Source organism: Lissotriton helveticus, chromosome 6 (assembly GCF_964261635.1).
Source record: "Lissotriton helveticus chromosome 6, aLisHel1.1, whole genome shotgun sequence".
Classification (NCBI taxonomy): Eukaryota; Metazoa; Chordata; class Amphibia; order Caudata; family Salamandridae; genus Lissotriton; species Lissotriton helveticus.
Window position 1 is genome coordinate 889,344,611 of NC_136067.1, and position 26,998 is coordinate 889,371,608.

Consider the following 26,998-nt stretch of genomic DNA (forward strand, 5'->3'; position numbering starts at 1 on the left):
AAAACTACAACTGTCCACCAGACAGGGGGGCCTGGGAGTGCCTGACCTGCGTGGCTACTACTACGCTAGCCAGCTTCAGTGGTTGACAAGGTGGGTGGCAGGTAGAAACCTGCACGAAATTGCTTTCACACCACAGGAACTGACACGTGGGGATCTCCATTCCCTTTTGCTGCCTGCGGCCAAGACTCCGAGGGATTGCCACCCCTTACTACTCGTGGCTTTGAAGTGCTGGCGGAATGCGCTTAAATACACGGCGGGGACCCCCCCCTACGCAGAAAACATCCCTCTCCCGGGCCTTCCGACTCCGCAGGGACCCCTGACGAGACGCAGACTACAACCCTGGATAGATGCTGGGGTAGACAGGGTTGGAGACTTATTCGGGGACGACACCTTGCTGGATCATGCCACCTTTACACAATCCACGGGAGCCCCGCAACGGCTGTATCTTCTACACGCCATGGTCTCCAATTACGTAAGACGCACTTGGGCTGCACAACGCACTAAACCAGCACAACACGAATTGGTCCTTCTCCTTCACTATATGGGGTCAGGCGGACACTTAGTGAAATGGTTATATGTGGGCATTAGAGAACACGCAGCTAGTTCCCTCACCCCACTCAGAGAGGCCTGGAGCACAGATACAGGAGAGGACATCACGGATGGGGACTGGAAGTTCATCCTCGGACACCCTAGGAGAGTGTCCAGAAATGCTAAATTCAAATTTATACAGGCCATGGTACTACATAGGGCTTACCTCACTCCACAAAGATTACATAGGATATTTCCCACCACCCCCCACTGCTGCCCTAGGTGCCAGGGTGATGACGCTGACATTGTCCACATGTTGTGGGCGTGCCCGAGATTACGCTCATATTGGGAGACTATCCGACACACATTACACACTATAACGGGGGTACAGGTCCCGGAGGGCGTCTTACCCTGCCTGATAGGTAATAGGAAGAGACCCAAGGCCTGTAGGGCACAATTGAAATTTACGGACCTAGCTCTCTTGTTAGCACTCCGGACCCTAACTATGAGGTGGAAGTCTCTTAGACCCCCGGGCATAGAGATGTTGAGGTCCGATATGCTGAAATGGGGAAGGGCGGAGGCAGCGGAATTGCGCAGGGAGGAGGAGAGGGGCCACCGGAAATACCCTGTAGCACAAGACTGGGACCGCATGCTATTGGAACTAGAAGAGGAGAATCTGGAATTGCCCTGGGATGAGGGTGCTTGAACACACACCAGCTATGGGGAGTGGCGATATGCAAGACTGACTAGCCTAGACAACCCGGTGACCATGCCTATGATCTGAAACGCCCATTCGTACAGCCACATAACTGGTAGATGAGTGTTCTAGTTAATGTGTGTGGGACTGACCAGAAGACGGGAACAGGGTGGGGGGAGGTGGGAGGGAACGGGCAACGGTTGGGCGATACAGTACTCTATTGACCTGCAACAAGTAATACTTTGATTTGATAATTGGATTTTTACGCACTGTAATACTAGGATTAATGTATGCAACACTGCGCCGATGTTATGTTTCAGAAAACGGAAAAGACTGACAGTATGTTCAAAATGTTATGCACAATGTGATATCTGAACCAGTCATGAATAAAGAGTTTTTTTTAAAAAAGAGTCCACAATCTGAAGATGTATCTGGTATCTGTAGGACGGATTCGTCCTAACTATACACTAAGAGAACTATATATCCATTCTTTTCATTCAATATACAAAAGCGGTGTAAAACTATGATTGATATTGCATTTTTCTGGCAGATGACTATGTCTTCATTTTAAATATAGATACATTTGCATCTTCTACAGCTATAACTCTTTCTCTCACAGTCTACGGACATCAGCTTCCAGTACTTACTGAAGTGATGTAAGCACCATTATGTACCATTTTATCTTCAGGAGTTTTGTATTTAGTGGCTAATGTAGTATAAAAATTGCCACTACCAGAATACCATTTTAAAAAGATTATCACAGGATTTCCAAGACCATAAAGCTACACGTCCAGAGCAGGCTGATAGCAGTTACAATGTATTTGAAGGCAAGCATTGTACAATTTCACCCATCCATTGTAGGAGGGGAGCAAGAAGATACTTTAAAAGCAGAGGTTTCTTGAGGATCTCAGTCTATATGTCAGGTCAAAGATGAGTATGGCACTGCCTAGAAGACAGTAACGTTTGCTTCTATGTTGAGCATGAAGGACGGGGTGTGAGGTGGGCTCTTGGGTCCCTGGATGAGGAGGGAGAGTGTGGGTGTAAGTTAGCACTTAGTGTTTAGTAATTGTGTCTCAAGGAGCAAGGGGAGAGAGCGTATCTACGTATGCATTCACATGACACTGGGAAGGATCTGCCTATAACCTCAAGACTTAATGGCACCTTCCAGGAGAAAAGTGTCAACAATAAACAGCTTTGTGCTTACCTTGCAGAAAAGAATTTCCTGGGCAACAGCATACTACATCAGTGAGCTGAACCAAAAGGAAGTTTGGAAAGCATGTCATAAGCAACCTGCCTGGGCAGCAGCTGTCCTCTGAAAGATGGAAGTCTGGTCAAACTTTCAAACTCACGGCTAAGCAACAAACAGACCAGAAACTGCATGAAACACCAGAGAACCCTCTGTGAGATTCATGGACCATTACTCCTGAAACAGTGTCTCCTAGCAATGCCCTTGTGATCAGAATAGTGTGACTCACTTTCCTTCAGTATCTTGCGTTTCAAGTACATATAGCCCATGGAGAATGAGCAATAGTGTATTAAATAAATATTAAAGTGTGAGACATGAGTGTGATACACAGGCAAGAACATGAGAAGATGGCCTCACAGGAGCAAATCACAATTACAATTCCTTTTGCTTGTGTCTTTAATTTTTTTTAACAGTACTGACAAGCAGTTTGGGTCTGGCATAGGTTGGCCAAGGCACCCACAAGCTGAAAAAGGGAAATTAACAGTTGTAGATAATTCTTTAAAAAATAAAAATGCAGAAGCAGTTGGTTTCCATTTATCAAGAAATGTAGCATGGCCACAACTGTTTTGCCGCCAGGAAAAGAGGGATGAACACTATGCTCGTACTGTCACTTCACTTTTTAATAGTGGCTACTGGACTAAAATTAAAACTTGATGATAACCGAAAGGCTGGCTGTTATTCTGCAAATTAATCAAAAATAATCTCAAAACACCAAGATAATCCCTGATTAGGATTATAGACATTGTTAGCTGCCTCTTATCAGCACAGGCATCTGTCAATTATGTTGTTTTTAACAGCATTTATATTTATACTTTTATTTTTTTAGTGCCCTATTAAACAAACAAAGCATTTCTAATCAGGCCCCTGGTGCCTCCACTGCGTCTGCAGAGTTTACAAAAAGGCCAATTTATCATTACATGCTAGTTTATTAACCATAACTCCTGCTAATCTTGTATATACACAAATTCTAACCGTAAAACCAGATCCCATCACGAAAAATGTTTGACTTGTATCTTAAAGGCAGAGTCAACATGTATTGTTGACTCTGTGTGTCCAATAGTGACCAAAAATTCAAGTCAGGAGATCTGTAATCAGGTCAGAATGTCAAGTCAGTGCCTGATGTAAAAAAACACAAAAAAACACAAAATGCTGGGCTGCAGGGCACGCCAAAACTCAGAGCCAGATTCACAATAGTTTTTGCAAATCTAAGTTATGCACTAGAAAGGCATTTGTGGTTTGAAATGTTACATTCCAATTGGACATTCTATAAAGTTGGCTTAATGGAGACATTGTGGGGTGTCCTACAAAATTTACGAAGACTGTCGGAATACACAAACATTTTGCAGACACTTTTTCACCTTAAAACCCAACAGAATAACCTAATTGAAGACAGGAATGAGTTATTATGAGAGTGAGAAAGAAAAGGTTACACCCACATATTCCACGGTAGTGCAGGGAAAAGTGTATTCTTACTGGGAAATGTGTTTTCAAGAGAAATCTGAAAACAATTGTTCACATGCATATTTCAGTCAAGACTTTTCAAAGTGGAAATTTCACTACATGGAAAATTACTCAAATATGGTGCACCTGAACCACTACCATTTGTCTATATTTCCAAAGATGCCTATTGAGTTTTGTGTATCCTTGAGAATATTGATAACTCTAAATGCAAACCAGAAAAGTTTTATTCAGGTGAAAAATCTCACACTGCAGGCTTAGTTATAAGCAAGAAATCAAAGATTCCGCCAGATTGAATGAGGATTTTATGAAATCAGAAGAAAGTCATTTAATGACATTTGTAGGCGTAAGTCTTCGACTTTTAAAATCCCTTTCTAAGGCACGACAATTACCGTGTTTTCTTTTTTTGCTTGTGCTGACAAAATGGAAATGAAAAAAATGACAAGAAGACGGTCAGTTACCTAGCCTTTGGCCTGATGATAATCCTGTCGCAACAACTGAATCTGAGGATTGAAACAGACAGTCTGAGGCTGATCAAGTGGAAAATAAGAAGATGGTATGTGACACAGAGCCACCATGAATTACAAACCTGTTATTTTACTGATCTGTCAGCATCTTGGTAGTGAAGTTTTTTATTCTGTCTAAAACTCTTCTAATTTACTGACGATAGGCCCTTCTCCTCACTGCTTTTGGGATAGATACCGTTTTGCCTCACAAAATAGCCCCCAAAAGAACTTGATACTTACCTTCGGTAATGCACTTTCTGGTGCATGATCTTAACGTTCTGGTGCATAATCTATCTGCAGATTTCTCACCTTTAGAATATCACCAGGTGCCAGACTGTACATGGAAGATTTAAAAAAGAAATGCACCAGTAGGTGGCACTATACGGCGCTGCAATGACTTTGATCTATCCTGGAAACAACGATGGAGCTGCATACAAGGACCCCCCTGTGCGTCGACGTCAGTTTTTTACTTCACTCTGTCTGGACCCTCATATCTGAAGTACAATCATCAAAAGGTACCAGAGTGGAGATTCCTAAATTGGGCCCTACTTTGATTGGAAAAGAGACCATTCCACCCAACATGGAGACAGGAAGGCAGTGAGGCATCTGCTATTAGATAGTGTTTCCACCAGAAACAGCATTTACATTTTAAGTAACTTGTTCTTCCGCAACAGCAGATTCCTCCTGTTTAGAAGATTTACATAGGTGAGGGTCTGTGGAATGGCTCAGAGGGGTCTACTGCTGGTCAAGTTGCTCAGCCACCTCTGCAAGTCTTTTGCATTTTCCTACTAAATATGGATGAAATCAGATAGAGTCCCCTGGTACTGGGCCCACTGAGACTGCAGGTTCCACTGCACATCCTTCACATGCCACCGATACAGTCGACGGGCAAGATGCCAGGAGTCCCAAGGCCTCAGAGCCACTCTCACCGAAACCAGGACTGAGGCTGAAAGGGGTCACAGTCCAAATGTCCAGGACTCACAGGGTGGATGGAAGGAAAGAAACTGCCTGTATCCAGGATGCCACTAATGAAAGGAAGCTTCTGCAAAGGACTCATGTATGACTTTGGTACATTGACAGTGAAACCCAACAATATCAGGAGTTTCGCTGTATTCTGGAATTGGTATGACTGAATGTGGGTAGCCCAGCTTCAACAGCCAGCTGTCAAAGTAGAGAAAAAGAGGTATCCCCAACCTCAGTAGATGGGTGTCTACTACCGCCATTACTTTTGTGAACATCCGTTAGGCCGAAGGGGAGCATAGCAAATTAGAAACACTCCAGACACACCTTAAACCACAAGTAGCATCTGTCTGTAGGTCCAAAGTCGCCATCCAGATGACTGGATCCAGGACAGAGAGAACCTGGGCCAGTGTGAGCATTTTGAATTTGTCTTTTTGCCAGAAGTCATTCATAAGGTGGGGATCTAAAATGGGATGATGGCCACTTTGCTTTCTCAGCACAAGGACATAGCGGGATTAACAGCCAATCCCTATTGCTGGGGCTGGGGATCCTTTATATGACTTCTTCGGCCAAAACAGTCTGCACTTATTGAAACAAGATGGATAAAAGCTCCTCTGAAAGCTGTTCTAATGTGGGTGGGAGGTATGACAGGTCTAAAGTGAATTGCAGGGCACAGCATAATTGAACAATTTGAAGGACCAACGTGCCGGATATTATCTTTTGCCACCTTGGAGGGGATATCTGATCCTGTCTCCCACTTGATGGTCGTGTACCACTAAGGGCAAACTAAAGCATCTTGGAGGCTTATGCTGTAAGGGGGTGAGACTGGGAAGTGAGATGCCCTGATCTGCTGGGCATTGTATGCTTGACCCCTGCCTGACCCCAAAAGAACTAGGGTCCCTGCTGCAGGGGCGGTGATCCCTGGCGGTGTTGGTATGCCAACCTTCTGGAGCAGCTACTAAAGGGGCAAAACTGTCTTGTGGGGTGGAAAGGCCCAGGGAACGTGCAGTAGCCTGGCCTTTTTTAAAGCGTTCTAAGAATGTCCATTAAAGATGCTTGCACATCACCCCAGAAGCCTGTGGACCTCATTCAAGTATGCAACCGAACAACCATGCTTTTTCTAAGTGCTCTGCCCATAAAGTCAGCAGTGGCCGGATTATATATTTTGCAACATCCTGATCATTCTGGGAAGAATGAATCAGGTTAGCCCGGTATTCTTCAGGGAGTTCCTGCACGACCTCGCCTCCCATGTCCCGTGAAGCATAACTATATCTCCCCAACAAATAGCTTTCAAGTGAGAGTGACGGGGCTGAAGCAAATTCAGCTTGGCCTTCTTGTTCTGCTTTGACTTACCAAAAGACTTGGGCAGTGACAAGGATTTGTTGTGGGAATGTCCTCTGGTACGGGTCCGCACCCTCGACTTTCGACTTGAAGCAGGTCTTCCAAGACTTTTTTAGCTGTTTGGCGGCTTAAAGCTTCACTTTATCTTCCTGGATTGCCTTTGGATTCATAAGGGTACACTCCTCACAGGGCTTAGAGTCCAGTGACAAACCCAAACACCAGAGAGACACCTCCTATAGCTCCGTCACAGACATTTGATTCCGACAGTCTCTACAAGGCTTAAACCATAAAGATTTTAGTGGAGGACATAGTTCCCATGCACACTGGGAAAAAATTATTTTGTAATAAAAAACGTGTCAACTGATAGCGAAAGAAAGGAAATGATATTAACATGCATGGGTGGTGTTTGAATGCAGCTTCATCATCGCTTCCGGCACAGGATGAAGACACCATGGTGCCGCTTGGAGCTACCTACCAGGGGGCAACACTGCTGGGAAATCTTCAGGATCCAGTCTGGCACCTGGGGATATTCTAAAAGTGAGGAATCTGAGCTTAGAAGTATCCAACAGCACAACACATGTATTATAAAGTTTGTTAAGTTGATTAGAATATATAAATCATCAAGGTATTATCCTTCCTTTCTCCAAATTTGTTTAGTGTTAAAATATATTTAATATATTGCAAGACAGGTGACTAATCCCCATAGCCTAAACATTTGAAAGGTTCAGTTTAAGAATTGTACTTATTAGATTTATTACCACCGGGAGTGGTTGTTTGCTATGGTTGTTATTGAATATAAAATGGAGAACTTTCTCCCTACTATCTTCTCAGACTGGGATATACATATGGATAGATGGATGGATGGCTATACAGATTACACCAGTTGTCAAGCTGTCACCTCCTTTAGAGGTTCTGTAGCAACTGTGAACACCGCAATTTTAAAATGTTGATTTTTCTATGTGTAGCACACTGGTAGCAAAATAATCTGCATTTCCTGAGATTGGGGGCTCTATGAATGCACCCCGTACCTAAAACTTTACACAGGATTAATTTGCTGAAACACTGCATTGATGAATGGCTTCCTGACACGATCCCTGTATTATCACCGCACCTTCACGCAGCTCCCCTATAACAGAGCATGGCGCATTCTTTTTTGCACTGTATAATACACAGGTAGTACATGTGTCCATTCGTGTTACTGTTTAAGGAAAATAGTTTCACATGGTATATTGAAAATGGCAAAAATAATATGAGCCGTTAAAATATTTTTTCACTGCCAATTTCTTTTAAGATCAACCACGTATGTAATGCTATAAAGTAGCATGTTCTTCGCTGAGCGTTGTGCTGGTATTTTTACAGATTATTAAAATATCAACTCCAGCATTCATGAGATTAACTTCACTTAGCTATATATACATATAGATATAAATAATAGAGCCAGACAGTCTAACAGTTCAAAGCATAACCTCAATTAACAAAAAACACTCCAGAAATGACCTGTCTAATCTAGGTTACAAAATTTTGGTTTGCAAAAACAATATAGCAGATCCATGTAAACAAGATTGGTAAAGCAAACACTTTTGATGATCAATAGTTTCACAAAATAAAAGTTACCACATAAAAACAAACTTGTACTTAAGATCTCTGACCAAATGATAATCCAAGTAGAACATATTTTCACAAACTCTTTACTTGTCAGTTTTGATGTTGAAAGAGCTAGTGCCACATTTGCAGAACAGGAACTGCTACAATCATACTCAATCTGAGCAGATTTCTTACAGGAAAAAGCAGATAAATGATAAATGTTGTATTACAGTGGTGCATTTCTAGAAATTATGAATGTGTTTAAAACATTTGCCCATATGAACAAATATTCATATTGCTGGTGCCATTGTGCCTTCGATTTGAAAGTTTAGCCCAAATTAAGCATACGTTTGAGTCCCATTTAAGACTTGCATTCTAAGTCAGCATATCTGAGAAGATTTATACAAGTTTTGTAAAGACTATACGTTCAAGGCAGATGTCTACAAAATCAAAGACAGTATTGGGCTTTAAAGCAGTGAATAAACTCAGAATCAATATTATGCCTAATCCTGGCTGTTTCGAAATGAAAGGTAGATTCCTATCGAAAAAAGAAAATCACAGACGCACTGCGTCGTGGTCTGCCTCCATTTAGGGGTTTTTATAGTGACTCTACCGCCCCAACATTTTTTATTTTTTTATTTTGAACATAGTTGTTTATAAAAAACACCTGATATGAGCACCCAGAAATCAGAACCAAACATCAAAAACAAATAAATATAAAGAACATTTACAATTAACTGAGATCAAGGGTTACATTTCCTACTCTACAACACACTGTCATATCTTTTACTATCTCTCCTTCACTTTGGAAACACATGGGAGAGCTCATAATGAAGCTACATATGTTTCAATGAGGTGTAGGTTCAAACAGATGGCGGAGGAAATTGCATCAAATTTAGAGTTCTCCACCAGGGAAGGGTAAAGACCACAAAAGTGCCTGTATATGACATAGGACCCGACAAATTAGAAGGGTAACTTCAGAGGAAATTTCATCCAAAATGTTGAAATTCCCCCACACCCTGCCAAGGTGTGGCATCTAAAAAGACACCCCTTAATTGGAGATACATTATCGTATATTCTTGCAGACGCAACCATTTTCAAAGAGGGACTTCACCAGATTTGTTGGCATGCATGCCTGTCTAGATGAGGAGGTTTACCATTTCTAGCCTTGTTTTCTCGGAACGATGGCAAACCAAATGGCTGACCAGGATGAGTCTCTGTCAGTAATATATGTGCCATTTGAAGAACACACGACTGGGCAAATATAGACTGAAAGACGCATATGGTAAATTTGGATTTTTTTTTACCATCACAGCCCCCGTATACACTTGGTCTTTAAAGTTTAAAGCTGAAACCCTTCCATTGGAGTATCGGCTTGCTGGAATATAAATTGCTGCTGTTTTTCATCCACTTCAGGAGCGATGTTCACGTCCTCTTGTTCAGCACCAAAATAACGCTCTATGAGAGCAAATGCCTTTTGATAGATCTCTTGGTTTTCATGGCTTTGTAGGAATTCAATTTTGTCTAATCCTAAAGAAGAAAATAGCAGATTTTAGACACTCTTTGAACATTCGCATTGTTAATAATAACAATTGTGATGATTATCCATTTCCATACATAATACAGCGTTCTGGAAAACAACCCTTCATTTGGAACTGCTTACCAGTTTATTTGTATTACAATATGAGGTAAAAGGTTATGATACAATGTATGTGTGAACTTATTATTGAGCACTGATCACTCTTTTACTATGAAAGTCATACCTTGGATTTGTCATTTTTATTTATTTATTTATTTATGTGTGAATTTCTTAAGCGCTGGCGAATCATCCCCAAGGGGATCTCTCGGCGCTATGGGAGAAAGCACAGAGCGGCAGGGTCATCTAGAACAACCAGGTTTTCAACAATTTCTTAAAAGTAGGTAAGTCGCTACAGGCCCTGATATTTGCTGGCAGATTATTCCAGTATCTCGGAGCTAGATGGCAGAAAGCTCTGCCACCCTTTCTTACTCTGTGTATTCTCTGAGTACACAGAAGGTGGGCATTGCTGGATCCTAGCTGTCGCCCTGGCTAATACCACCTGAGTTTGTTACTAAGATACACAGGTCCCTTCCCCTGAAGAGATTTGAACACTACACATAGCATCTTCAAGACGGCTCGTTTCCTTACCGGAAGCCAGTGCAATTGGTTCAGCAAAGGGGCCGATGGAGTTCGAGGCAGCTTATTTAAGGCAAGGCGGGCCACGGTGTTATGTACCACCTGTAGACATGTCAGCAGGTCCTCACGGATACCCACCAGAAGCGTGTTGCCGTAATCCAGTCGGCTCACCAAGAGAGACTGGATTAGGGTCTTCCTTGCTGCTAACGGAATCCAGGGAAAGATTTTCCTGAGCATCCTCATTGTGCCGAAACACGTACCGGAGACTATCTTAACCTGTTCTTCCATGGATAATTCATCATCAATCCTTACACCCAGATTCTTCGCCCACTTCCTGGGTGGCGGAGGTTCACCCAACTCGGGTGGCCACCACTCAGGGGACCAGATTGTATCGGCCTTTCCAAAAATCAGAATTTCAGTTTTTGAGGAGTTAAGTTGTAAAAAATGTCTCCTCATCCAGACAGCAATACTAGACATACAGCTTCTGAATTTCCGTTGAGTTGATATAATATCATCCTCAATGGGGACTATTAGCTGTGTGTCGTCCGCATAGGAGATGGTCCCAAACCCGTGGCTTCTGATGATATCCGCCGGAGGTGTTACATAGACGTTGAACAGTGTGGGGCTCAATACTGAGCCCTGCGGAACACCCCTATCCAGCCCACTAGTCTGTGATACGAATGATCCCAACTGGATACTCTGTGTACGTCTGGCCATTAATGCAAAACATTATTTGTTTCAATGGGGCTCCAACAGTCATACCTGACAGGTAAAGCAAGTTTTCACACCATTTCTGAGTGTCTTCTGTGCCAAATTAGTTACGGGAATGAATCCTTTTTAACTCATAACCACTATCAGTCATTTAGAGATAGTCAACCAGATACTCAAGTAACACATTGAACATTTCTGACAGAACGTTTTGAATCTGGTTTACATGATTTTGCTTACAACTTGTTTCACAACTGTACACTTTAGCAATTGTTCTTTTGTAAATATGTTTTTTCAGCCAAGGTCCTACTATCCTTAAACTGCATTTTGTTGGACCTTTTGTGATCAGTACTCAGAAGAATCCGACAGATGTTTAATTGAAATTGCTGAGGAATAAGACGTTGTTCCTAGACATGACAGGGGCATAAAATTACTTTTCTGTATAATACATACATGTTACATATAAGCCAAGCCTGATTGTATGCAAACAATGAAGCCCTAACTCTCTTATAGTGTGTGTAAGACAGATTTATGGTCTAGTATTCTAATAGTAAGGATAAAATACTAACGTGTGCATGATCGCCACATATGGTATTCACAATGTAAGCATCTGTTGGTAATTTGTAGTGCAGCAGATTCACATGAATTGCATACTCCTGTCACATGGTGTTAGGCCTGGACACTAAAAGTTGTTTTTATTCAAAGAAATTTTGATTCATGACGGGTGGTTACTCATCCCTTGTTCCACAATGCTCATGGACATCAGCTCCACTCTTAAGATTGTTTACGAACAGCAGGGGTCAAAAGGATAGTAATTAAGAGTATAAATATGTACATGTAAATGTATAGCTCATGCATTTTGTCTGTTACATAATAGAAAAAAAATATGCTGACACTGCCTGTGAGAAGTTGGCCTGATGTGCAGTGCTCACTATTCTAGTGATCACTATATATCAGTCCAAACAACCCTTATTGATGATTGGTTGTAAGTCAACCTTATAGACCAGCTATCCTAGTAGCATGGATACGAGCAGTCTAAGGCTAAGACTCTAGAGGGCGTGTTAAGCCAGCTGTTTTACCATCACATTACCCCTTGAACACCCAGTGAAAGGACACCACACAAGTGTTATGAAAATAAACAGTGTATTTATTAGAATCACAACAGCCCTGTACTCTTTATGAGGACAGGGTGCTAGGCACACAACAAAACTCTTACGAAAATACTTAAGTTAGCACAGTATATACAAATGCCCGAGGGGCACGAAAAACCATATACTCTAAAAGTGGAATGCGAAATTACGAGCAGGTAAGTACAGTACTAATAGGCTTTGGAATCGCTAGGACTTGACTATGGAATCGTTAGATTACTTCTAGGAGACCCAGGGGACTCGGGTGCAGAGTGTGCACTCTCAAGGGGGATGCGGGACAAAGTCTATGATAGCTAGTAAAGTTAAAGTTAGTGTTTACGGGCGAACCCGACCTGGTAGGAAGAAAACGACAGTGGATCCTGACCCTTGGATAGTGAGGCTATGCTGGGGCACCGAAATGCCGAAGTTACCTAGCCCAGGGGCTGCAGCTGCATAGGTCTCAAAAGACGTCGGGAATCCTCGTCGACGAACCAGGAGCCTGGAAGAAAGATGCTGGCAGGCGACCAGTGAAGAGAGTTCGAGTTGATCCAAGCCTGGATCTTGAAGATGGATGACACCTGAAAGCAGAGGGGACCAAGTTCGTGACTACTAGCCAGTAGTCAGTGGGCACCAGGCGGGCACCGGATGGTAGTCACCTCGACTAGGTGAGTGGGCGACGCTGTGCTCTGCAGATCTCACGGACCAGGAGGCGTTGTCGGCGACCAGGATGGAGAGGCGAGCTGTCCCACGATGGATGAAGCTGTCGGCGTCGAAGAACCCAGGATTGGGCAACAAAGCCTTGGCTAATTCAAGCCCACGCGGTGGACTCAAAATGGCGTCTTGAGTGGATCAGGAGGGTCCGGGGTGCTCCTCTTCTGGAAGGGAGCAAGGGCCAGTCTGGAGCAACCAGACTAGCAGCAGTGATGTCGTCGGGCGTCGTTCAGAAGGCCACAAGCCAGTGGGCTAGTAGCCAAACAACGCGGTGAGCAGCAAAAAGCAGAAGGGCCCCACGCCGATCGTGGAGATGCTGGGGGGCTGCTCTTCGGTGCTGGAGCTGCTCAGGGTTGGGGCTTCTCGGACCCCAAAGCACTCGCCAGGAGATTACTCGGCGGGCTTGCTGTGCAGAAGTCGTGCAGTCTTGGCAATAGTCGGTCCCTTGAGGTCTCGTCGCACTCACGGTTCTCAGCTTGGCTGTAGAGGTGAGTAGAGGTCGGAGGTGCCAGGGAAGCCGGGTCTTGTCGAGCTGGGCAGTCGGATTCCGGAGGAAGGACTTACAGCAGACCGCAGTGTTCTTCGGATGGTGCCTGTGGATGCAGGGTGACTACTCCTTAGTCACAAGGGAGAATCTTGAAGAAGAAATCTTGATGTCCTTTCGTAGAAAGTCGTGTCTTGATTCCAAAGATGATCTAATTTGGAAGGGGGCCTGCTCCTACCTTTATCTGGGAAAAGGGGGCTGGCACGCGACTAAGTCCTGCCCTAGGGGTGGGACTAGGAGGGGGGTGGTTACACCCCTCTCCTTTGGCGGGCTTTCCCCAGGCCAGGGGCTGGAGTGCCCCTGGAACTGGTTTCAGCCGGCCTATGCACAGTGAGCACCGGGGTGCCACTTGCAGTCACCTTCCTCTGAAGCCCTGCTACCTAGGATACACAAAATCCTGTCTGGGACGGTGCTGGCACCGCCCCTGGCAGGAAACCCTTTGTCCTTATCTCCTGCTCTGGGAGGACTCCCAGCAGCAGGAGGGCAGACTTGTGTCTCGGTGGCAGCATCCATTTTGTGGAGCTGAGGCTCTGTTTGACTTTAACCGGGGATAGAGGTTACATACATGTCGTGTCCCTCTAGAAGGGTGGAATGCTAACCCCGTCGCCAGAATTGGCGAGGGGTTAGTATTCCAATTCGTATGACACCTTACTCGACATGTTTTGATAAAGCGATACCAGAGTTGGCATATAACCGCGAGGATTATAATGCACTTAATAGTATATGGTATGCGATATCATGGAAACGGCTAAGGGATAGATCCCGAAAGCCGCAGACAGGCTCAGCTCATGCCAGAGCACCATCTCACACGATTCCAAGCACTCTGCCTTCAGGATTGTTAAGGCCTGCCATAGGAGTGACTGATAGGAGATCTGTGTGTCCATTTTAGGGTTAGATATAGGTATACTATATCTAAAGAAAAGGGTGAGTACACCACCTTGCCCCAGCTGTCGTGCAGCCAGTTGTGTCAGTTTAGTTAGTCAGTCCAGGGGTGGCACAATACATGCTTCAGCCCCTGGGAGACTTCTGGGTGCACCTCAGCCCTGGGTACAGGGACTTGGAGAGGGCCCAGTGCCAATTCAGTACCTGAGTACAATTTGGATAGAGAGAACAGCTAGGCTGTGGGTCTGATTAGCAGGCCCACAGCCAGGGAAAGTCGTAAACCAGTGCAGCAAAAAGCAAAAATCTGGGTGATCATAGGATTGCAGACCCTACTCTCCTACATGACCCCCCCCCAAACTTTGGGACAATAAACTAACCTTGACCAGGTGAGTCTTCTTGCTCTAAGTGGAAATACCTGGAGAGCCCATCAGCATTGCTGTGATCAGTACCAGGTCTATGCTCCACTGTAAAATCCATCCCCTGTAGGGAAATGGACCACCTAAGCAGTTTGGGGTTTTCACCCTTCATCTGATTTAGCCACAAGAGGGGCTTATGGTCGGTCTGAATGGTGAAGTGAGTGCCAAACAAGTAGGCCCTCAGCTTCTTCAGGGCCCAAACCACAGCAAAGGCCTCCCTCTCAATAGCTGACCAATTTTTCTCTCTGGGGGTCAGCCTCCTACTAATGAAAGCAATAGGCTGATCATTACCATCAAAATTCAGTTGAGACAGAACAGCTCCCACACCCAACTCAGAAGCATCTGTTTGGACAATGAATGGCTTGGAGTAATCTGGACTCTTAAGGATAGGTGCTGTGCACATGGCCTGCTTGAGGTCATTGAATGCTTTCTGACAGCTTGCTGTCCACTGAACTTTCTTTGGCATCTGTTTGCTTGTCAGGTCATTAAGAGGGGTCACTATGGACCCATAATTTCTGACAAACTTCCTATAGTAACCAGTCAGGCCCAAGAAAGCTCGAACCTGAGTCTGGGTGATTGGAGGAGCCCAGTCCTGGATGGCCTGTATTTTACTCTCCAATGGCTGAACCTGGCCTCCACCTACAAGGTGGCCCAGGTATACAACCTGTGTCTGCCCTATCTGGCACTTAGTGGCCTTGATAGTGAGGCCTGCCTTTTGCAGAGCCTCTAACACTTTCCTCAGGTGGACCAGGTGATCCTCCCAGGTGGAGCTAAAGACCGCAATATCGTCCAGATATGCTGCACAGAAGTCATCCAGCCCAGTGAGGACTTGATTCACCAACCTTTGGAAGGTGGCAGGTGCATTTTTCAAACCAAAGGGCATTACCACAAACTGATAATGCCCACCAGGGGTAGAAAATGCTGTCTTGGGTTTGGCCTCCTCAGCTAACCTGATTTGCCAATACCCAGCTGTCAAATCAAATGTACTTAAGAATTTGGCAGAAGCCAATTTATCTATAAGTTCATCTGCTCTTGGTATTGGGTGGGCATCAGTCTTAGTGACTGCATTGAGGCCTCTGTAGTCTACGCAAAACCTCATCTCTTTCTTACCACCCTGGGTGTGAGGCTTTGGCACTAGAACTACTGGGCTAGCCCAAGGGCTATCTGAGGGCTCAATGACTCCCAGCTCCAACATTTTCTGCACTTCTGTTTTGATGCAGTCTCTAACATGACCAGGCTGTCTGTAGATTTTACTCTTGACAGGCAGACTGTCTCCAGTGTCAACATCATGGGTACACCAATCCGTTTGGCTGGGTGTCAGAGAGAACATATGTCTGAAGGATTGCAGAACTTGCTTGCAATCCTGTTGCTGATGTTCAGTGAGGCTGCCACAAAAGACAACACCATCTACTGATCCATCATCAGGATTCTGAGTGAGCAGGTCTGGGAGAGGGTCACTCTCTTCCTCCTGTCCCTCATCTGTGGCCATGAGCAAGCTCATGTCCTTCCTGTCAACATATGCCTTGAGCCTGTTTACATGGAGCACTCTGAGAGGGCTCCTGGGAGTTCCAAGGTCCACCAAGTAGGTAACCTCTCCTTTTTGCTCAATGATGGTGTGGGGCCCAGACCATTTGTCTTTCAGAGCTGCTGGGGCCACTGGCTCCAGCACCCACACCTTCTGTCTTGGCTGGTACACAGTCAGAACAGCCTTTTGGTCATGCCAAGCTTTTTGAAGTTCTTGGCTGGCCTCCAGGTTTTTAGATGCCTTTTCCATGTACTCAGCCATCCTGGAGCGGAGACCAAGTACATAGTCCACTATGTTGGTTGCAGGCTTTTTGAGAGGTCTCTCCCATCCTTCCTTCACCAAACACAGGGGTCCTCTTACAGGATGCCCATACAGAAGCTCAAAAGGGCTGTAGCCAACCCCCTTCTGTGGGACCTCTCTGTAAGCAAACAAGAGGCAGGGGATCAGGACATCCCATCTTCTCCTAAGAGGTTCAGGTAGCCCATGAATCATCCCTTTGAGGGTCCTGTTGAATCTCTCAACAAGCCCATTGCATTGTGGGTGGTAGGGTGTGGTGAACTTGTAGTTCACACCACACTCCTTCCACATTGCAGTCAGATATCCTGACATGAAGTTTGTACCTCTGTCAGAAACAACCTCCTTAGGGAAGCCCACTCTGGAGAACACTCCAACTAGGGCCCTTGCCACTACAGGTGCTGTAGTGGTCCTAAGTGGAATAGCTTCAGGATACCTGGTGGCATGATCCACTACCACCAGTATAAACTTGTGCCCTGATGCAGTCTGGGGTTCCATTGGACCAACAATGTCAATCCCCACTCTTTCAAAGGGAACCCCCACCACAGGTAGTGGTATGAGGGGGGCCTTTGTTGTGCCACCTGACTTACCACTGGCTTGGCAAGTGACACAGGAGCGACAAAACTCCTTGGTATTCTCATTCATGTGGGGCCAGTGAAAGTGTGAGACAAGCCTGTCCCACGTCTTTGTCTGACCTAAATGACCTGCAAGGGGAATCTCATGGGCCAAGGTGAGAAGGAAACCTCTCAGAGACAAGGGGATGACCAGCCTCCTGGTTGCACCAGGCTTGGGGTCTCTTGACTCAGAGTACAGGAGTCCATCTTCCCAGTATACCCTGTGGGCACCTGTGGCATTCCCTGCAGCCTCAGCAGCAGCCTGCTGTCTGAGGGGTTCAAGGGAAGGGCAGTCTAACTGTGCCTTCCCCAGGTCTGCTCTGGAGGGTCCCCCTGAGCCCAGAAACTCAACTTGATCAAGTTCAAGCTCTTTAGGCTCAGTTTCCCTCAGCTCTCTCAGATCAGCCTCCTCAGAGACCTGATCCTCAACCTGGGGCAAGGGGGAAGGCAACGCCTTACCCTTACTGCTCTTCTTCTTGGAAGGTGTCTGGTCCAGTCTTTCAGGATCCAGCACCTGTTCAGTGGGGCATCTTCTGGCCTGTGACCTAGTCACAGCAAGCACATGTGCTGGCAAGCCTAACATCTCCATGTGAGTCCTCTGCTCCACTTCTGACCATAGTGATGACTCCAAATCATTGCCCAACAAACAATCAACTGGTAGGTCTAAACTGACTACAACTTTCTTTTGTCCCTTCACTCCACCCCAGGAGAAAGTCACAATCGCCATACTATGACTGGTAGTGACGTTGCTGGCATTGGTCACCAGGAAATCTGTACCTGGCATGATCTGTCCAGGGTCCACAAAGTTAGGTGTCACCATGGTGACACTGGCACAAGTGTCCCTATATGCCTGAGCCATCTTGCCATTAATCAAAGGTGTCTGCCTGTATTTGCCCAAAGTATTGGGACTTACATCAGGGGACATATCCATATCCCCTGTACAGACAAGGACAGCCTGAGTGAGTGTGCCAACTAGGTTGTCAGACCCCTCAGTTCCCAAGGTTAACCCAACTAATGCCTTGGGAGGTACACACCCACTACTGACTGTACTAGGGGGTGCAGTTGCCTTAGGGGCTGTAGTGGCAGGAGTTTGTCCTCCTCTTTTGGTGCACTCACTAAACCAGTGAGACTTAATTTTACAGTACTGGCACCACCTCTTTGACTGGCCTTCTTGATTCTTCTTCTTCTGGGAAGCCTGACCCCCACCCTCTTTGGTTTGTTGGGGACCTGGTGAAGACTTCTGGTCATTTTGTTCACTCTTAACATTACCCTTCTGGTCTGCTTTCTTCTGACCACCCTGGTTCTGGTTCTGGTTTTGCTTGATCCTTGTCCTGACCCATTTGTCTGCCTTCTTTCCCAATTCTTGGGGAGAGGTCAGATCTGAATCAACAAGGTGCTGGTGCAACAACTGGTTCTGACAATTGTTTAAAATGTGTTCTCTCATCATAAGATTATACAATCATGTGTAATCTGTAACCTTGCTACCCAGCAACCAGCCCTCCAAAGCCTTAGTGGCACAATCCACAAAGTCAGACCAGTCCTGAGACTGAGTTTTCTGGGTGTCTCTGAACAGCAACCTGTACTGCTCAGTGGTTAAACCAAACCCATCAATCAGTGCATTTTTCAGGACCTGGTAATCATTAGCATCCTCCACTCTTGTAGTGAGGAGCTTATCTCTACCTTTACCATCAAAGGAGAGCCACAGTATAGCTGCCCACTGACTCCGGGGAATGCACTGCACAGTGCAGGCCCTCTCTAGAGCAGCCATCCATTTCTGGATGTCATCCCCTTGCTTAAAGGGGGGCACTATTTTAGTCAGGCGTTTAGTATCTAAACCCTTCTCTCTATCTCTTGGGAGATTGCTGCCACCAGTGGGAGCTAACCCACTCATCTGCTGCTCTCTAGCCAAGGCAAGCTTCTCTTTGGCCAGGGCAATTTCTTCCCTTTCAATCCTCAGAGTAGCCTGTCTCATCCTAGCTTCATGCTCCATTCTCTGAGGGGAAGTCAATCTCCTCTGGGGAGAGTTCCTTCTCCTCTGAGAAGAGGCATTAGAGTGCAGAGATCTATTGGAGTCCCTAGAAAGAGATCTATCTCTCCTAACTCCAAGGTTAGGCCTACTTAGGGTCAGTACTGGGGGTCCCCCAGATCCTAGCCCAAGCAAGTCTAAGTTGGCCCTAGTTAGCCTTCTGACTACCTCAAGACCTTTGTCTACCTCGTCCCCAGAGAGTTCCCCTTGATCCTCCTCCTCAACTGCATTGGCAATGTTGGGGAGGTCTGGATCCCCAGAGGTACCCTCTAAGGCTGGCATAGTCCCCTCTAGCTGAGAAAGCTTTCTCGCATCATAAGTCTCTAAGAGACCTATCAGAAAGGGAATGGTGGGGTTAGACCCCTGTTTCAGTTTCCTGGAGGTACACACTTGTCTCATCTCCTGAAAACTGAGAGCTGCATATCTTGATTTGACCTGTGGAGGGTCAACATCCACAAGGGGAGTCTCAGTAGATTCTCCTTGGGTAGACATGCTCTTTCTAGTGAGGTGTAAGTGGTGCACTTACCTACACTATATGTTTGCCTACTGATCCCTTGCTAGAGTTGTAGTTTAGGGTGTGCTAGGCCCTAGGAGCTACAACAGCTGGTTCAGTAGAACTCAGAGTATTCTAAGCTAAGTTATATGTACCTTTAGTACTTATGTGATCTTTCACAAGATATTCTTAGGATATGTGTGGTAAAACAACAGCAAGCTCAAATCCCAACCGCTGCTCACCAATGTGAGAAGTTGGCCTGATGTGCAGTGCTCACTATTCTAGTGATCACTATATATCAGTCCAAACAACCCTTATTGATGATTGGTTGTAAGTCAACCTTATAGACCAGCTATCCTAGTAGCATGGATACGAGCAGTCTAAGGCTAAGACTCTAGAGGGCGTGTTAAGCCAGCTGTTTTACCATCACATTACCCCTTGAACACCCAGTGAAAGGACACCACACAAGTGTTATGAAAATAAACAGTGTATTTATTAGAATTACAACAGCCCTGTACTCTTTATGAGGACAGGGTGCTAGGCACACAACAAAACTCTTACGAAAATACTTAAGTTAGCACAGTATATACAAATGCCCGAGGGGCACGAAAAACCATATACTCTAAAAGTGGAATGCGAAATTACGAGCAGGTAAGTACAGTACTAATAGGCTTTGGAATCGCTAGGACTTGACTATGGAATCGTTAGATTACTTCTAGGAGACCCAGGGGACTCGGGTGCAGAGTGTGCACTCTCACGCGGGATGCGGGACAAAGTCTATGATAGCTAGTAAAGTTAAAGTTAGTGTTTACGGGCGAACCCGACCTGGTAGGAAGAAAACGACAGTGGATCCTGACCCTTGGATAGTGAGGCTATGCTGGGGCACCGAAATGCCGAAGTTACCTAGCCCAGGGGCTGCAGCTGCATAGGTCTCAAAAGACGTCGGGAATCCTCGTCGACGAACCAGGAGCCTGGAAGAAAGATGCTGGCAGGCGACCAGTGAAGAGAGTTCGAGTTGATCCAAGCCTGGATCTTGAAGATGGATGACACCTGAAAGCAGAGGGGACCAAGTTCGTGACTACTAGCCAGTAGTCAGTGGGCACCAGGCGGGCACCGGATGGTAGTCACCTCGACTAGGAGAGTGGGCGACGCTGTGCTCTGCAGATCTCACAGACCAGGAGGCGTTGTCGGCGACCAGGATGGAGAGGCGAGCTGTCCCACGATGGATGAAGCTGTCGGCGTCGAAGAACCCAGGATTGGGCAACAAAGCCTTGGCTAATTCAAGCCCACGCGGTGGACTCAAAATGGCGTCTTGAGTGGACCAGGAGGGTCCGGGGTGCTCCTCTTCTGGAAGGGGGCAAGGGCCAGTCTGGAGCAACCAGACTAGCAGCAGTGATGTCGTCGGGCGTCGTTCAGAAGGCCACAAGCCAGCGGGCTAGTAGCCAAACAACGCGGTGAGCAGCAAAAAGCAGAAGGGCCCCACGCCGATCGTGGAGATGCTGGGGGGCTGCTCTTCGGTGCTGGAGCTGCTCAGGGTTGGGGCTTCTCGGACCCCAAAGCACTCGCCAGGAGATTACTCGGCGGGCTTGCTGTGCAGAAGTCGTGCAGTCTTGGCAATAGTTGGTCCCTTGAGGTCTCGTCGCACTCACGGTTCTCAGCTTGGCTGTAGAGGTGAGTAGAGGTCGGAGGTGCCAGGGAAGCCGGGTCTTGTCGAGCTGGGCAGTCGGATTCCGGAGGAAGGACTTACAGCAGACCGCAGTGTTCTTCGGATGGTGCCTGCGGATGCAGGGTGACTACTCCTTAGTCACAAGGGAGAATCTTGAAGAAGAAATCTTGATGTCCTTTCGTAGAAAGTCGTGTCTTGATTCCAAAGATGATCTAATTTGGAAGGGGGCCTGCTCCTACCTTTATCTGGGAAAAGGGGGCTGGCACGCGACTAAGTCCTGCCCTAGGGGTGGGACCAGGAGGGGGGTGGTTACACCCCTCTCCTTTGGCGGGTTTTCCCCAGGCCAGGGGCTGGAGTGCCCCTGGAACTGGTTTCAGCCGGCCTATGCACAGTGAGCACCGGGGTGCCACTTGCAGTCACCTTCCTCTGAAGCCCTGCCTACCTAGGATACACAAAATCCTGTCTGGGACGGTGCTGGCACCGCCCCTGGCAGGAAACCCTTTGTCCTTATCTCCTGCTCTGGGAGGACTCCCAGCAGCAGGAGGGCAGACTTGCATCCATTTTGTGGAGCTGAGGCTCTGTTTGACTTTAACCGGGGTTAGAGGTTACATACATGTCGTGTCCCTCTAGAAGGGTGGAATGCTAACCCCGTCGCCAGAATTGGCGAGGGGTTAGTATTCCAATTCGTATGACACCTTACTCGACATGTTTTGATAAAGCGATACCAGAGTTGGCATATAACCGCGAGGATTATAATGCACTTAATAGTATATGGTATGCGATATCATGGAAACGGCTAAGGGATAGATCCCGAAAGCCGCAGACAGGCTCAGCTCATGCCAGAGCACCATCTCACACGATTCCAAGCACTCTGCCTTCAGGATTGTTAAGGCCTGCCATAGGAGTGACTGATAGGAGATCTGTGTGTCCATTTTAGGGTTAGATATAGGTATACTATATCTAAAGCAAAGGGTGAGTACACCACCTTGCCCCAGCTGTCGTGCAGCCAGTTGTGTCAGTTTAGTTAGTCAGTCCAGGGGTGGCACAATACATGCTTCAGCCCCTGGGAGACTTCTGGGTGCACCTCAGCCCTGGGTACAGGGACTTGGAGAGGGCCCAGTGCCAATTCAGTACCTGAGTACAATTTGGATAGAGAGAACAGCTAGGCTGTGGATCTGATTAGCAGGCCCACAGCCAGGGAAAGTCGTAAACCAGTGCAGCAAAAAGCAAAAATCTGGGTGATCATAGGATTGCAGACCCTACTCTCCTACACTGCCCATCCATGAGGAGATGGGAGGGTGCATGTTAATCTACAGCACTACACGCTACGAACAGAAGCTTACAGGGTAATATTCTGTTTGTAGCATATTTAGCTACAGATATCTATGCTTTGCACAGACTATAAAACAGTATCTTACCAGCAGAGGTTAGTGGACAGTTGAGACAGATGTTTGAAAAAGTGTTCTCAATACTGTTTGACCAACCAGAGCCAGCTGTCTTGCTAATATAGCCAACAGTAGTGTTTAGTGAAGGTGTGGGGTTTTGACCACATCGCTGCCTTACATATGTCAGATATAGGAATGTTACACAAGAAGGCCATAGTAGCTCCCTTTTTGGGTGTAAAATGTGTTAGTGGAGGTACAGAGAGCACTTTTTGCTTTTGCATAGCAGGTTTGAATATATTTTACAATGAATCTGCAACATCTGCTTTAGAAATTGCCTGTAGTCTTTGTGGTGTTGCATTTGCCACAAACACTTGATCAGTCTTTGGAATTCTTTTGTCCTATCAATGTTGTGCATACATACCCTCAACATTTAACTTATGTAAATGCCTTTGTGTCACAGAATCTGCTTTCAGAAACAATTCTGGTAACTCTATAGACTGATTGAAGTGAAATAGATATATTACTTTTGGTAAAATGTTTGGGTTGGTTCTTAGAACTACCCTATCTTTATATACTTGAATAAAAGGTTCTTGGATACTGAGAACATGTAGCTCACTGACTCTTCTCAAAGAGGTAATAGCCTCTAAGAGGCCAATTTCCATGTTAATAATTTGAAATCCAAGGAATGCAAAGGTTCTAATGGCTGGTCCCATATACCATGTTAGCGCTATATTTAAGTTCTGCCTTGGTGCTGGAGGTGTTCTAGGTGGTGTTCTCCTTTTAAGGCCCTCCATTAAAGTCTTTATGACTGGATTTGAAAATATTGACAAACGTTTTTCATTTTGCATGTATGCTGCTACTGGTGCCTGATGGAGCTTTATAGATGTGAATGTTAATCCTGCCTTTTGTAAGTGTAGGAGGTAAGACATTATATCTTGCTCATTTAGCTGTAGTGAGTTGATATACTTATTGAGACAATAGTAGCTGAAACACTTCCTCTTAGCACCACAGCATGCACGTTCGGTAGGTCTCCGTGTCGCCCGAATAGCCATATTTATTTATTTATTTATTTATTTGTGGATTTGTACCGCGCTTGAATCGACTCCCGAAGGAGCATCTCTGCGCCCAACGCCCGTGAAGATGGAATTAGAGAGCTAAGACCTAGGTGAGAGATTAAGACTGAAACAAAAGGGTTTTCAGCCTTTTCCTGAATGTTAAGTGGTCCGTACAATGCCTAAGAAAGATAGGGAGGTTGTTCCATAGTGCTGGATCAATGGAAGATAGGGCTTTACCACCCTGTCTTGCCTTTCTTACCAAAGGGACTTGGAGAAGCAACTGGTTGCTGGAACGAAGGGTGCGGGCTGTGTTATAAGGAATACATTTTCCAGCCAGATACGAGGGACCCAGCCCATGCAGACCCTTATGGACATCACAACAGGTCTTAAATTTGACCCTTTGGCGGATTGGTAACCAATGCAATATTTCTAGCAGGGGGCGTGAGGGGGATCTGGGAGGGGCATTTAGAACCAACCTTGCAGCAGTGTTTTGTACCACTTGAAGCCTGCTAAGTATACCCTCATTGGCTGATACCAGCAGCCCGTTACAATAGTCCAGGCGGCTGAGCACCAGAGCCTGGACCAAAGTTTTTCTAGTAGTATCTGGAAGGAGGGGATACACTTTACGGAGTAATCCGATCACGTGAAAGCAGGACCCTATTGTGTAATTTGCATGGTCCTTCAAAGATAGATCTTGGTCCAGTCGCACCCCCAAGTTCTTCACCACCTGTTTAGGGCTAGGAGCAGAGCCTAGATCGGAAGGCCACCAATCAGGGGTCCACAGCATTTTGGCTTCCCCAAAGAGCATGGGACTGGATCACAGGACCGAGCACCCTGCCAACCACTGGCATAATTCTAGCTGGAATGAGATCTGATGGACAGCCACTCTTAATTTGACCAATAAGGTCCTCCACCTCATCCACAGAAGCAGCCAGAAACTTGGTAAGCACGGTGAGATTGGCTACTCTCTTTTCCTGAGGTGGTACCAAAGGCCGCCCCGTGGATAGACTAGCGTCAGAGATTTTGTCATAAATTCTGTCTATCTTATTAGTAAAATAAAGGGAAATGTCATCACATAATTGTTGCGATGATACATCGGGGCTCTCACAGGCTGTAGGTTTAATGAAAGTTTGAAGGATCTGGTACAGGACCTTAGGGGCATTGCCTGCCTCCGTAAGTTGAGAGGCAATGTAATCCCTGCGTGCTGCTCTGATACCCTTATGATAGGAGGTCAAAGCAGTGTAGTAGAATTTTTTATCAGCCTCCTGATGAGACAATCTCCAGACCTTTTCAAGTTTCCTACAAGCCCTTTTACGGGACCGTAATTGGTCAGAGAACCATACCGGGACCGTAATTGGTCAGAGAACCATACTTCTTGCTGTTGCGCAGCGCGCAATTTACATAATTTCAGGAGGGCGATGGTTTCTACCACCGAATCGATGGCAAGGTTGTATTTGGATAGGGCCATCTCGATATTGTCAGAAAGTGCAATACGGGGTTCAACAAATCTCTCTTGGAAGACCTCCTGTGACATTTTATGCCATTGTCTCCGCCACAGAGGTAGCGATGAGGGCAGGTTAAGGGGTTTGGTCAAATTGGGCATCGCAAATTCTATAATTTAATGAACTGTCCAATTGACCTGTTTAGGAGGGTAGCACACAATTTTAGGGGAATTGAAGAGGATTAGATCTAATGTATGTCCTGCCAGATGAGTGGGGCCAGTGTTGTACTGCGTTAGCCCTAGTAGGGAAAGATCGGCCAACAGGGACTGGGCCTCCACGTTATCCAATCGTTCGCTGTATACATTAAAATCCCCTAAGAGTAAGAAATCATTGCCAGGATTAATATGTGAGGCCAATGCTTCCACTAAGGAAACGGAAAAGGTTGTGCAAGGGCCAGGGGGGCGATAGACCAAGGCCCCTTTCCAACTAGTCCTAGCCGAAGTATCAATCCTAAAAATCATCAATTCCATACCTGCAGTGCAGCATTGGTCCAATATAGAAATGGTAATGCTACATCTATGAACTATGGCAATGCCACCACCCATTTTAGTGGGTTGATCCAACCTTACTATTTTGTACCCTTCTGGTATCCCAAGGGTGATTGCAGGGGCCGAATAGGGTTTAAGCACGTCTCCGTCAGGAAGCACAGGTCGGGTTGTAACGTGGAAATAAGATCCCAGACCTCTGTGTGATATTTAGACAGCGATCTAACATTGCAAAGCAAATTATTCCACCCTATTTGTGGGTTGGCGGCAGCGAGAGTTCCTGGTTGATAATAGTCATCAACAAATGGTGCCTGAAATTTGCAATGCCGACAGGAGAACGGTCCTTCCGGGAGTGATCCAGTCTCCCTAGCACAGCCCAACAGAGGGGCAATCTGAAGATCTAATAGTGCTTGAGCTGAGTAACTAACCCGTTCAGGAGTGCAGCAGCCTCTGTCTACAGATGTAGGGGTCATGGCCCCTGGCCCCTTCCTGTCGCGGACGGGCGCAGACGGGCTTCTCTTTGGCTTGTCTTAGGCGCTCCCCTGCGCGCAACCGCTGCACGCTCAGAGCGATGAGAGGGCTAAATAGCCCTTCCCGTACAACAGCTAGAGCGCTAACCGCTCCAGTGGGCGGAAGTACCTGGTTCTCCCTGTCCCGCCCTCCGCTCAACGGTACTGGCTACCGAGTCGGACCGGGGCGGGCAGGATCCCAACATTGTGCACGGGCTTCCCTGAGATAAGTGCCGGCCCCCTTAGTTCCCCTTTATGGCACAAAGAAATCTAAAACAGCAACGGTGCAAAATGCGGTAAGCACTTGATAAAAAATTAAATTCAGCAACTTTTAAAATTCAGGAAAGCAACATAGATCGTAGCTCAGAAATGTCTCACTGTGCGTGAAGCGGGTCGGGGAGACTCTGCCACCGTCCTCCCTACCGCAGCGCGCCTGCAGCTCCTCGCATATTTTCATCTGTAAGATTTAAGTAATCAAACTCTATGACCTCAGGTACCAAATTGCAAGATTCTGCTTGTTGGAGTCTGGGTGTTTTGTGAGTCTTTTGTGTTGAGTGACAAGATCCACTGTGAGCGGAAGT

General features: G+C 46.2%; 1 protein-coding gene across 10 annotated transcripts in view; it reads right to left on the reverse strand.

Moving 5' to 3' along the window:
* Window positions 1–7,343: 7,343 nt before the first annotated feature.
* The window catches only part of KPNA5 (karyopherin subunit alpha 5), a 418,555-nt gene continuing 398,900 nt past the window's right edge, over window positions 7,344–26,998 (reverse strand). For all 10 annotated transcript variants that reach the window (XM_078648496.1, XM_078648499.1, XM_078648491.1 and 7 more), the window contains one exon: window positions 7,344–9,850. In XM_078648496.1, coding sequence (XP_078504622.1) covers window positions 9,663–9,850 — 188 coding nt within the window. In that variant the 3' untranslated portion in view covers window positions 7,344–9,662. The remainder of the gene's footprint in view (window positions 9,851–26,998) is intronic.